The 12,211-nt window shown below is 38.2% G+C and overlaps 4 protein-coding genes across 4 annotated transcripts; 3 read left to right on the top strand and 1 right to left on the bottom strand.

Moving 5' to 3' along the window:
- Positions 1–128: 128 nt before the first annotated feature.
- GCK72_000223 (uncharacterized protein) lies at positions 129–949 on the bottom strand (the record flags this gene model as incomplete). Its single annotated transcript, XM_003092290.2, has 3 exons — positions 129–281; positions 662–808; positions 863–949. The coding sequence occupies 3 exons, from the start codon at positions 947–949 to the stop codon at positions 129–131; spliced, it is 387 nt and encodes a 128-aa protein (XP_003092338.2).
- An 805-nt stretch (positions 950–1,754) lies between these two features.
- On the top strand, positions 1,755–3,505 carry GCK72_000222 (uncharacterized protein; the record flags this gene model as incomplete). The annotated part of the gene is made up of 4 exons (XM_053722344.1): positions 1,755–1,820; positions 2,305–3,062; positions 3,111–3,360; positions 3,416–3,505. 4 exons carry the CDS (start codon positions 1,755–1,757, stop codon positions 3,503–3,505), a joined length of 1,164 nt encoding a protein of 387 aa, XP_053590989.1.
- Positions 3,506–4,338: 833 nt separating this feature from the next.
- Positions 4,339–6,902, top strand: GCK72_000221 (uncharacterized protein; the record flags this gene model as incomplete). The annotated part of the gene is made up of 3 exons (XM_003092289.2): positions 4,339–4,403; positions 4,454–4,919; positions 6,303–6,902. 3 exons carry the CDS (start codon positions 4,339–4,341, stop codon positions 6,900–6,902), a joined length of 1,131 nt encoding a protein of 376 aa, XP_003092337.2.
- A 1,876-nt stretch (positions 6,903–8,778) lies between these two features.
- GCK72_000220 (uncharacterized protein) lies at positions 8,779–11,426 on the top strand (the record flags this gene model as incomplete). The annotated part of the gene is made up of 3 exons (XM_003092291.2): positions 8,779–8,925; positions 10,060–10,682; positions 11,291–11,426. The coding sequence occupies 3 exons, from the start codon at positions 8,779–8,781 to the stop codon at positions 11,424–11,426; spliced, it is 906 nt and encodes a 301-aa protein (XP_003092339.2).
- Between the last annotated feature and the right edge of the window lie 785 nt (positions 11,427–12,211).

Genomic DNA, 12,211 nt, shown 5'->3' with positions numbered 1-12,211 from the left:
TGCCTTAGTTGGCTTAGAAGACGTCAGGAATGGTCCGTTAGCCAATTGTGTGTTGTCTGTATATGGTTACTGATTAATAAATTCTTTATTGCAAATACCGAACCATAAAAAAACCAAAATCAATAATTTCACCCCTTCACAATCAACTTATGAAGGTTCACTTTAGTCTTCTTATTCCCGGTCATATATTCTCCGAAATCGGTGGCCCGGACCTTCTTCACAATCAACGCCTTCTTATTCTTGTTGTACGTGGTGGCGCCCGATGCGACTTTCTTCTTGGTCTGAAAACTCAGTTTTTAGTAGCTAGGAATGATAAGGATGGTCGGAACAAAAAGCAAAAAAGAATTGGTGGAGGTGGGTGTCGAACCCTGGATGCAATTTTGGTGGCCCGCGTTGTTACCAGGTAGACTACAGGGGGAGAGAGGCGGCGCGGCGGCGAGGGTGGTGATAAGCGCGCTGTGCGCCGCGTCACCGTCGCCGCCGCCTTCCCATGCACCAATAGCTCAGTGGTAGAATTTTTGTCTCTTGTTCTGAGGGTCCCGAGTTCAATTCCCACAGAGGCTAAATATTTTTTGCAAACTGTTCTGAGTATCCTAAAACTTACTAAAAGAACACAAGACTCTTTTAATCGGGTTTTTTTACAAAAATTTTTTTGACCTACCTTCACATTCTCCCAAAATCCACATGTCTTCTTGTTTTTTCCATTACACACTCGATACAAGTGCTCTTCATCTTCATAATTAGCGTTCTGGACGATTCTCCGGTAATTAGCAGAAGCAGGTAATGGGAGGGTAGCGTTCCCATCGAGCTGAAAAACAAATTGGAAAATTTATTTGACTACAGTAACCCGGGGCAAGCTTACCTTCACCAGAACAAAATTGTCCTCTTGGGTGGATAATGAGGACTTGAGGAAAATAAAAAGGATAGCGAGTACCAGTAGGCGAATCATTTTACACAATTTTCTGTGTTCAAAATGGAAAAAATGAATGAGGGAAAATTTGAGGGGAAAAAAGTACACAAATCGAAAAACTAATTCCATCGTAGGGATTATCTTCTTTGAATTGGGTGTTTAAAGGGACGTGAGAGTTCAAAAGAATCGTATTTCGAAAGTTTGATCTACCACGTGTCGCATAACGCAAAAGTGGAAGGAATGGAACTTGCCAAGTTTTGACGGTATTAAAATGGTTTTCAGATATGTTATAGAACAAGTCAAAAGCTACATTTTTGTAGTCGACAACTTTTCCGGGCGGGACCTTCCTAGCGAGATATAGGGTTTTGAAGGACGTGACACTTGTAACGTGTTTGGGTGTCGATGGCATAACTTGCAAAAGGGAGTTCAGGGAAAAAATTGTGAGCTACAAAAATGAAGATTCGGATTTGATTTACAAAATAAACACACATTCGAAACAATAGGATCAGATGCTACACCGTGGGACACTCTCGCAGTTTAACCTATTTTCACTCGTCCCGAATGTTTTAAGGAGTTTTGATATTGCGCTCACAGGTTCTGTTTCTGCCACAAAATTCTGAACGCAAAGATATTGACTCTAAGAGCATAAACAACAATGAAACTGTTACAAACGCTCCGTTTGTATTCTCTGAATGTGTAATTTCTTCAAGATTACACGCATTATATTATTTCATGTTTTCCATTGACCTTACCTTTCTATCATGCCATGCCAAGGTCAATGTTATTCTGAACTTTACTAAAAACTTTATTTCCTTTTCCTTTCAATCTCCGCGTGCTGTAACAAATGTCGGAGCCAACAACGGAGTCAGACGTTTCCGGATCGATCTCAAGAAAAGAGGACGGATTCAAGGTAAGGGAATTGAATAATTATTTCCACAGGGGTCAGTGAGAAATATGAAAGATGCGCAATCTTCACTAACTAGGGAAGGTCCTCGACTCGGTCTGGAGATAAGGGATGTGACATATATCATTGGAAAGCTGAAATCACGCAGATTCCAAATATATATTTAGTTTTAGCCCTCGAGGCCTGGTATTCGAGAAAAACGAGGTCAAAGTTAGAAAAAATGACAAATTATTGCCTTTTTAACACGGAAAATTTTTTGCGATTTTCGCGTATTAAAAAGGCAATAATTTGTCATTTTTTTCAACTTTGACCTTGTTTTTCTCGAATATCAGGCCTCGAGGGCAAAAACTGAATATATATTTGGAACTTGCGTGATTTCAGCTTTCCAATGATATAGGTCACGTCCCTTATCTCCAGACCGAGTCGAGGGCCTTCCCTAGTAAGTAAAAACTAAATTTTGTGTGTTTCCTAAGAGTTTCTTAAAATTCAGATATTCGACAAATGCGACGCCCTGGGTATGATGAATGACATGATTGCAAAAATCAGTCGGATTGGAAATGTGTCACGTGAAGAATCACAAACTCTACTCGGCCATTACAACTGGAAAGACGATCTCCTGTTGACCATGTTGAATGATGCTGACAAGTCTCTCATTCAAAAAATCTGTACTGTTGGCTCTTCCGTATACAAAACGGGAGAATGCGCCGTATGTTCCGAGCAAAAATATGTCACTGGATTCGGCTGTAGCCACTTTGCCTGCTGTGATTGTTGGAAACTAAACTTTTCTACGAGAATCGATGAAGGATCTTCAGAAATTGAATGCGTTGGATGTCAAACTGTCTGTAGTCTAGATGTGGTCAAACACTTTTCAAATGAGAATTCGTTTCAAAAGTTTGAGGAGAATGGCTTCCAAAATTTTCTGGAATGCGTCGATATTAAAAAGTGTCCGTCTGAAAAATGTCCAAAGTATTGGAAAAGAAAAACCCATCTGAGTAACCGAGTTATCTGTCAATACAACATATATCACTGTCCGATGACATGTCGCCAACTTGCCATGTGGAATATGAATAAAGAGGTAGACGAAGAATCTAGTAAATGGTTGGATGAAAATTCAAAACAATGCCCCAAGTGTTCTGTTTCAATCGAAAAGGCTAGCGGATGTAATCACATGAAATGCCTAAAATGTAAACACTCGTTTTGCTATATATGTTTATTAAACTACTCGAAAGATCATAATGGATGCTCTACGTGAGTGTATTTTCAACTTAAAGTAAAAATAAGAACAACATTTTACAGCCTGAAAAACATTCGAAAGAAATGGAACGACCTACAAAACAAGAAAGACTTCTTTGAATTTTGTATGGGCGAGTTCAAAAAATTTGAACATATCGAAAAGGATTTGAAAGGTGCTCAACTCCTAGAGCATATCGAGTATCTGAGATATTGCAAATATTCTGCGGCGTCGGTATCATTCATGAAGTTGTCGATTTCACGTTCGAAAATCACACGACTCCTCCAAAACTTGTACAAATCTTTTGACGGGAATGTGAGTGGATTTGGATTTCAGTTGTTATTGTCACGTTTTTAATTTCAATATTCAGGATATGGAATCTGTAGGAAAATTGAGCAAAGATCTCGAAATTGAAATAAAATCGGCGTTGAGAGAATCGAACAACTGGGACTACGTATGAAAAAAATTTCGAGACTACCACTCAATCCATGGACAAACTATAACTTCTTTTTTTTGTATTCATAGATTTGAAAATAAAATGCCGGCAAATATCATAGACAAGTATAATTTATTTCAGACCTGTCAAAATTCAGACCGAACTTTTTCTCGGACTTTCTCTCGGCCCGGACTCAAAAGTTGGTACTCATTTTTATCAAAATGTCGGAAGTCGGAAGTCGTAAGTAAAATTTTGGAAACGGAAGTCGGAAGTGAAAAAACGCCCGGAAGTCGGAAGTTAGAAGTCGGAAGTCGGAAGTCGGAAGTAGATTTTTTCGCAAAGATTCAAAAACTCTTAGAAAAAGTTTCTAAAATTCGCGAAAATCAGTGGAAAATTAGTTTTTGGCTGAAGAAAAGCTCATTTTCTGTCTTTTTAGACCATTTTTCCTTCTATTTCTGCGGAAGTCGGAAGTGAAAATTTGAAAACGGAAGTCGGAAGTCGGAAGTCGGAAGTGATTTTTCTTATCCGGAAGTCGGAAGTCGGAAGTCTGAAGTGAAAAACAGCCCGGAAGTCGGAAGTCGGAATTCCGCGCGACTGTCATGCATATTCACCTTTTGATTGAATTTTAAATTTTTAGTCAAAAACTATACTTTTTTCAAAGAAAATTTCAAAAAAATTTCAAAACATTTTAATTTCGGCCCGGCCCGTGGCAAGCCTGATTTGTTTGAAATATTATATCGGAATAATATCTCAATGAAACCGTGTGGCCTGGCACTCTGCAAACATTCCCAGAGTACAATTATTGATTTTTGGTTTCTTGCGCATTTCATGTGTCTGTGTTCACTTCATTAGTAAAGATGGCTAAGCCGTTAACTTACGAATGTTTGAAGTCAGTGTTGCTGTATTTAAATGCTAATTTGAGGTTAGTTGTTTTATCTGTCAAATATGTTTTGAACTTGTTTCTATATTCAGATTCCACCTGTTCAACAGATGTGCTTCTTTGAAACTCACCGAAAAAATTGTTCCGCTGCGGATCGATAGTTTAAAACTCGATCAGAGGCTGATTACAGTGAACAAAACCACCTATTTATTCGGAATTTATCGAGATTATCATACTAAATGTGATATTCCAAGATGTATTCAACACAAAAATAATACTGGTGGACTTGGAAACGATTTAGATCAATATGGTCTACCAGATTACTCGATTGATCATGTTGTGACTTCTGGAGATTTGGTGATTAAAGAAAATGGTTGGCAGGAGCATATCGATCAGACGAGAAATAGAAGTATGCAACAACTAGAGGAAAATGTGGAAAGTTCGAAAGGAAGTTCGGAAAAGCATGACGAATGGTCGTTGGAATTTTACCTTGCTGAGTTACAACCTCACTACTATAAGCGGGACAATGTATCGCCTCCATACGATCCTTTTATTCAGGTAAATATTTTATTTTCGGTTAAAAATGTGTTTGCGCAAAAAATATGAAAATGATCGAAATGCAGTACCGGACAAAAATACCGTAAAAACTGTATTTGAGGTGCATGCAACTCTATTGTTCAAATGGTCCGTCGTAGTGCAACTCTATTAGAGGGGCAATTCAAATAGAGGGTGCACCTCTATTTTTCGTCGACGAATTCGCCTCTCCTCGATACCCAACTATCTCTTGAATTTGCTTGATTTCAATAGTTTTTATGCCGAATTCATCGAACTTTCACTTAAAAAACGGAAAAAATTCTGAATTTTTATGGCAAACCACGTTTTCAACATTAAAAATGCTGAAATAATGATGTGAGAGAACAGCCACCTCAAACGGTCCGTCGGGCACTTTGTTCAAACGGTCCGTCGGAGGGCACTACTATTAGAGGGGCACTTCAAATTGAGGGGTAACTCAAATACAGTTTTTACGATATATCAACTTTTGCCTTTTTCAATGGAAAATGCCCAACTTTGAGTGTGTGTCATATTAATACTGACTGTCGCATCAAATAGATTTTAAGTGTAACGTACCAGAACAAAGGTAGACCTTCATTTTTGTAGTTGACAACTTTTTTGTACGGACACTCCCTAGAGAGTTATGGTCATTTTAAGGAGACAGCTCAAAAATCACACTATTTTGCACTGGTCGATTTGAGGAAGAAATTACTTTGGCAATATGTAACTTGCTAGGGAGTGTCCGTACAAAAAAGTTGTCAACTACAAAAATGGAGCTCTATTTTTGTTTTGTATGATTCATTAAAAGTTTTCATGGTGTGACATTCAGAATTACTATGGTGCACTCTCAAAGTTGGGCATTTCCCACTGAAAAATGCAAAAGTTGATACCTTTTTGTCCGGTACTGTAGGTCTTTGCTGGCCAGAAAACCTCAAAATTCAATTTTTAAAATTAAAAATTTTTTGTGAAAAAGCCAAATTGTTGATTATGATTCAGAAATATAAGAATGATTCTGAAAAAATCAGGCTTCTTTCCAGTTGAGCTAGAGTGCTTTAACTGTTTGAGTGTTTTCAGAAGGTACTTTTTAAGACGGTCTTTTTTTTAATTCAAAAAAAAGTTCAAAAACTTTCAGTTTTTCTAGTTTTGGACCGAAAATAACCTCTAATAAATATCTGTTTTTACGAATAAAAATGAACATATCGACAACATTTTTCTGCTGTTTTTTCGACGGCGTTTGTGGTTTAAGGACCAATAAGTTTTTCTTATTAAAAGTTTAATTTTTTAGTGGTTCTACAAGTTTTCCTGTTCTTTTTTTATGAAGGGCTTTAAAATTTTGAATTTTAAGGTCAAAGCAAAAAAATTGAGTAAGCAATCAAAAAACATTTCCAGCTAACAATAAAACATGAAGACGAAACAAAAACAATTCACCGAACAAAGTATACCATGAAACTACACGAAGCAATCAAAAAATTCAACACACTTTTATTTGGAGGACGTAGATCAACGATTCACGTGAAACGTCTCAAAGTTTCCAATCATCACTTGATTATCAGACTTCCAATCGATGTGAAATTCCGAATTCAAGAATTGAAATTCACTGGAACTGTGGAGATAGCATATGGAGAATTGAAGAAAGTGGTGGTGAATATAGATGAGCCATTGGAAGAGTTATTCGTGGACACAATTGCAGATTTGCCGCAAAATTTTGAGCATTCATTGATTGCCAATTCCAAGTCGTTGATTATTCGAAAATACGCGCAACGGCTTATCGGAGATTATTTGAAACTGAAAAACCGACGTGTTCATATGCGATTTGAGGATTGTCTTTTCTATGAGAGGGACCATATTCTCTTGATTCGAAATTGGTTGGAAACGAATAGAGACGTTGGATATTGCTATACTTTTGCGTTTGATAAGAAGGAAACTGTTGTGAGACGATTGGAATTAATCAAGACGGAATTCGATGGAGATATGAATGATCAGGGGTAAGTCAGGGAAATCACGCTCTACTGATAATGGTCAGAGTTGAGCATACTTGCAAACCGGGCCGGCTCGTAACTCGCTTCAAACTCAATATTATGAGCTGAAAAATATACCAAAATGTAGATCTCAGCGAGTTCTATGACCCTAATCTGCTACGGGCCGGATGGCTATTCGGTAATGTGCTGCGGGCCGGGCTAAATGGGGGAATGGCTTTTTTGGCCATTTTTGGGTTTTTTGGTACTTTTTCCCGGCCCGCGGCACATCACCGAAAAGCCATCCGGCCCGTAATAGGTCAGTGTCATAGAAATCGTTGAGACCTACATTTTGGTATATTTTTCAGCTCATAATATTGAGTTTGAGGGGAGTTACGCTCCGGCCCGGGTCGGCCCGTTTCGGCCCGGTTTGCAAGTATGAAGTTGAGCGAACTTCGGTTTTTGAAATAGCGGAAAACGGTGGAATTTCAAAAAAAAGTCATTTTTAAAAGCGATTTCTGAAAAAAATGGAAAAATCTTAATTCAGCTCAACAATGGTACCCCAGTTTAAGTGCATTTTTATTGGGCTGGCGTGCCTTCGACGCGTTCAAGATAATTTCTAAACGTTGTAACTAGCGTAATTAAGGAAGGAATATGATGAATTTTTGTGGGGTGTGAAAAAGTGTTGAGTTGATTTTTATTTTTTTTCAAGGACTGGTTGCACAGTATGTGTGAGGCTTTGGCTCCGGGACATTTCGCCACTAGACGTTTCGCCACCGGACGTTTCGCCACCAAAAAATGGAGAATTTCCGAAGCTTTATAGGGAAAAAAGCACATGACTTTAATTAGCATAATCAATGCGTACTAGTGGTATGTTTTTTTCCCTATAAAGCTTCGGAAATTCTCCATTTTTTGGTGGCGAAACGTCCGGTGGCGAAACGTCTAGTGGCGAAATGTCCCGGAGCCGAGGCTTTGGGGTGTTTCAGATTTCAAAAAAAAAAACACTTTGAAAGTGTTTCTTTCAATAAAAAGTAGTTTTGAAACAGTTTTAAAAAATTCCGAATAATGTTTTTCCAAATTTTGAAAAAAACATAGTTGTCAAGGCCCGGAAAGTTTCCGCCAAATTCAAAAATTCAAATTTTTTCGAATATTTGAATTTTTTCGCGAAAAAGTCAAATTTTCGACTATCACTCAGAATTAGAAGAAATTCTGAAAAAGCATCAAAAATTGAAAAAATTTCAAAAAAAAATTAGGAAAAAAGGATCATATTTTGAAGGAGGCCTTGAAAATTTTCTCTATGGAAAAAAACTAAGTTACATATAAAAAAACGCCTTTTAAAGTTTTCATGCCCAAAACCATTTAAAGTTTGCAATTTTGGAAAATTTGAAGTTTTAAGCTTTAAAGGTTTACCTAGAATTTCATATTTTTGTAAAAATAGTGAATCTGTTTTTTTAATTTCTTGTATGAAAACTACATAAATTGATTACAGATCAGTCACCATTCCCATGAGAAATAATCCTTCCAACCAGTTGTGTGTCTCCTGCGTACCGACAACTTATCACAATACCGGATATAATGAACCCCAATGGTTTTTGAAAATCGAAGTTTTGCATGTTGACTAATTTTTAATAATTTTTTTGGAGTTTTCAAAAAACTTTAATAATAAAAATTTTTATAACGCAGAAGACGTATGTGATTATTACAACAAGAGACCAATATATTTACTATCCCATCTAATCACATCACACTTTACACACAGCCATCACCACCGACTGATAAGGTGTAATCCATGAAAAAAAATAATTAAAAAGTCTGCCTTATCCAGTTTATTATACACCCCAACACCCTTTGTAGCACTACTTAAACCTCTCTTCATCGTCCCAAATTTTCAGTTTCCTCTCTCAATCACTATGACAGGTAACACCACCACTATCCTATATGGTTGTACCATATTCTCCTCGGTAGCCATCTTGGCTTCTCTTCTATTCACCACCTTCATGTACAATGATTTGTATGATTTTCATAGTGAGGTCGAAGTTGAGCTTTATGGATTCAAGGTGAGTAAATTTTGATTCCGAAAGGCGCCCAAGGTGGCCCAAAATTTTAAAAGATTTCAAAATTTCGAAAAATTTGAAAAGGCGGGGTCTAACCCCTTTCCCGTTAAGCCTTAAGTGCGCTGGCTTCCGGGATTCGTTGTTCGGATTTAAGGATCAATTTTTTGTCAAAAATTCTATTCAACATTTTAAAATGTTTGAAAATTGCAACAATATTAGCCTAAAATTTGACTTTTCGCAAAAATTTTTTTTAAAAATTCGAAAAATTCGAAAAACTAAAATTTTGAATTTTGGCGCCAATTATTCGGGCCTTAATTTTGCTGACAAGTATGAAGAAGTATATTGTAAAAAACGCGCTCGAGGCGCCCCAATCAAAATTTTGAGAAAAAATTCCAACAAAATTGGTCTTCGTGGCTGCGGTCATGGTCCATTCCTCAAAGTGCGCTGGCGCGCCGTCGGCGCGTTTTGAAAATTTTCAAACGGCTGTAACTACCGTAGTTTTAGAGGAAATGAGCTGATTTTTTGTGGGGGCACCAATTTTGAGATGAGAATTAGTATTATAAGGGTAAGAGAAGTATTTTCAAAAAAATTTTTTTAAAGTTTTTTACGCCAGGCTTAAAAATTTTTTCGAAAAATGTTTTAATTTTTTTTCCAAAATTCTGAACTTTAGGCAAAAAAATGATCCAGATATTGTTTATGACCTAAAATAGCCTAAATACCGTTTAAACAAACTTTTTCGAAGTTTTTTCCTTAAAGTGGGCGGAGCCTAAAATCAGACATTCGCCATTTATGCCCAGTATAACTCATTTTTTATCCTTTCCTCGTCTGTCTGTACTTCTTCACATCCGGATGTCCAATTTACGTTTTTATGCTTCTCCGTACCAAAGTACCAGACCTAACGCCATGAGAAAACTCAAAAAAGTAGAGATCAAAAAGTGGGCGGAGCCTCATATCTCATTTTTTATTTAAGCTTAGTCTGTGCGTCTAGATGTCCGAAGGTCTACCAGAATCTCAATTTTTAGCAAAAAATTATCTTGGGGCGTCCCAGTGCCCTCTCACAGAAAAATGCGCCAAAAAAATGCGCCAAAAAAATCCGCAAAAAAAAGTGGGCGGAGCCTAATCTCCCAAAGTTTCCAGGACATCTACAACGACGCGTGGTTCCTGATGACCGCCTCGTCCTCCAACAAATTCTCCTCGTCCCCCGACGTCAACCGTATCTTTAAACGACAATCCGACGCTTGCAACTGCGGTCAAAAAGCCGCGAATTGCCCGCGCGGACCACCAGGACCGCCAGGACACCCTGGAGACGACGGCACCGACGGTCAAGCCGGTCCAGACGGTCGAGACGGTCACACGCCGTCAGACGAGTACGGTAGCAGCTCCACGGATACTGTATCGTGTCCAGCTGGACCGCCCGGGGAGCCTGGACCGGACGGGCGGCCTGGAGAGCCTGGAAGAGATGGAAATCCAGGAATGGATGGGCAGGCGGGTAACGAGGGACCGACTGGACCACGTGGACCACTTGGAAATAAGGGACGTGATGGGACACCGGGAAGAGATGGGAATCCTGGGAGACCTGGACGGGATGGACAACGTGGAGTCGGTCAACCTGGGAACCCGGGACCTATCGGGTCCAGGGGACCCGAGGGACCACGTGGAGCACCTGGAAATAATGGAAGACCTGGAGATCATGGAGATTCGGGACCGGCTGGACAACCAGGAATGGATGGGGAGCAGGGACCTGATGGAGTCGTGGGAATGTAAGTGCGCTCTACGTAAAATATGTAAAATGTTGTACGGTACCCTTAAAAGTTACCATAGCGTCGATACGCAGCAAAAATTTTCAAAAAAACGCGTTTTAAGTTTTTTGGATTTTTTGAAGTGCGCTACGTTATACCATAAGTTAACTTGAGTCGCTACGCAGCGAATTAGAAAAAGTGTTTACGTTCAAAATTTTTGAATTTTTTGGCAGAAAATGCTCCAGGTCTTCCTTCAGACCGAGAATAACTTAAAAACTTGTTTTTTACAAAAAAAATTTTTTCGACGGTGTGCAGCGCATTTTTCAGAATATCCGGGTGCCCATCATGTTTTTTTTGTCAAAAACTCAAAATTTTGGGTTTTTGACCGTTTTTACATGTTTCACTGGTCTTTTTAAGACAGGCTTTAAAATATGTCAAAAAATTCCAACAAAAAAAAGGTTTTTAAAATATTTTGATATTTTAGGCAAAAAAAGTTTTACCCCATTAAAATTTATTGAGCCGTTTTTTAAGACGTACCTTCAATTTTTTTTCTAAAATCTACGTTTTTTTTGTGTTGCGAATGCGCCCTAAATCCATTCCCCCTTCAAAACTCTATTTTTCTATTTCAGCCCCGGAGAGCCAGGTCTCCCAGGTGGTGACGCCGCCTACTGTCAATGTCCCGACCGTACGCCGACCGCGACCGAAACGCCCGCCGGCGGCTACAAAGTTGTCCGAAGACGTCTTATGGTCAAACATGCAAACTGAGATTGAGATTCTTTTTCGGAGAAATAAATGTTCTTTGTCTCTTCTTCTTCGTGTGTGTTTCAATGTGTTGATTGGCTCCAGATGTGTCACCCTCCGGAGAGGAGGAGGAGAATAATGGGATGGGGGAGGAATGGGGAAAGAGAAATGTAACAAGAAGAATCATGTTTTAATTTTATATAAATACACACACACATTGGTGACCTAGGAAATGGAATTGGTGCAAAGTTAGTCCATTTTTTACATTGTTTATTCCCGGGTCTAATTTTTTTGGAGTTAAAAATAGCTGGTTTAGGACACATTTTATAGTTCATTATTGCAAAAATTAAAGAAAAAAAATTTATTCAATTTTAGTAGTAAAACTCCTCCTGCGGGTCCAAATGTCTCGAAAAAAAATGGGAATCAAAAATTTTTGAGTGAAAAAAATTAGAAAAATTATTTTTCTTAAAAATGTAACTTTTTGATGTTTGTTTGTAGAAATGCTTAAGACACATCTTTTGGTACATGTTTCGACTAATTTGGAGCATTTTTTGATGAGTTATGATGATTTTCCCGAGGGCGCCACTTTTGACTTCTGGAGCTGTGGCACGATGCTTAGGGTTTCAGAAACCAATTCAACATAATTTTTTGTTTATTTGAGTGTTTTGCAACATTTTGACATCAAAAACTCAATAACTCCAAGAGAAAAATAAAAAGTTTTTTTTTTCGAATTTTCAAATCACGATCAGGAAAAATCGATTATCAAAAAAAATCAGAATTGGAACTATTTCAAAAAACTGATTTTCGTA

This window comes from Caenorhabditis remanei, chromosome I (assembly GCF_010183535.1).
Source record: "Caenorhabditis remanei strain PX506 chromosome I, whole genome shotgun sequence".
In the NCBI taxonomy this organism is placed as follows: domain Eukaryota; kingdom Metazoa; phylum Nematoda; class Chromadorea; order Rhabditida; family Rhabditidae; genus Caenorhabditis; species Caenorhabditis remanei.
The sequence above is the reverse complement of the archived record's forward strand: the minus strand, read 5'-3'. Positions and strand labels throughout refer to the sequence as shown.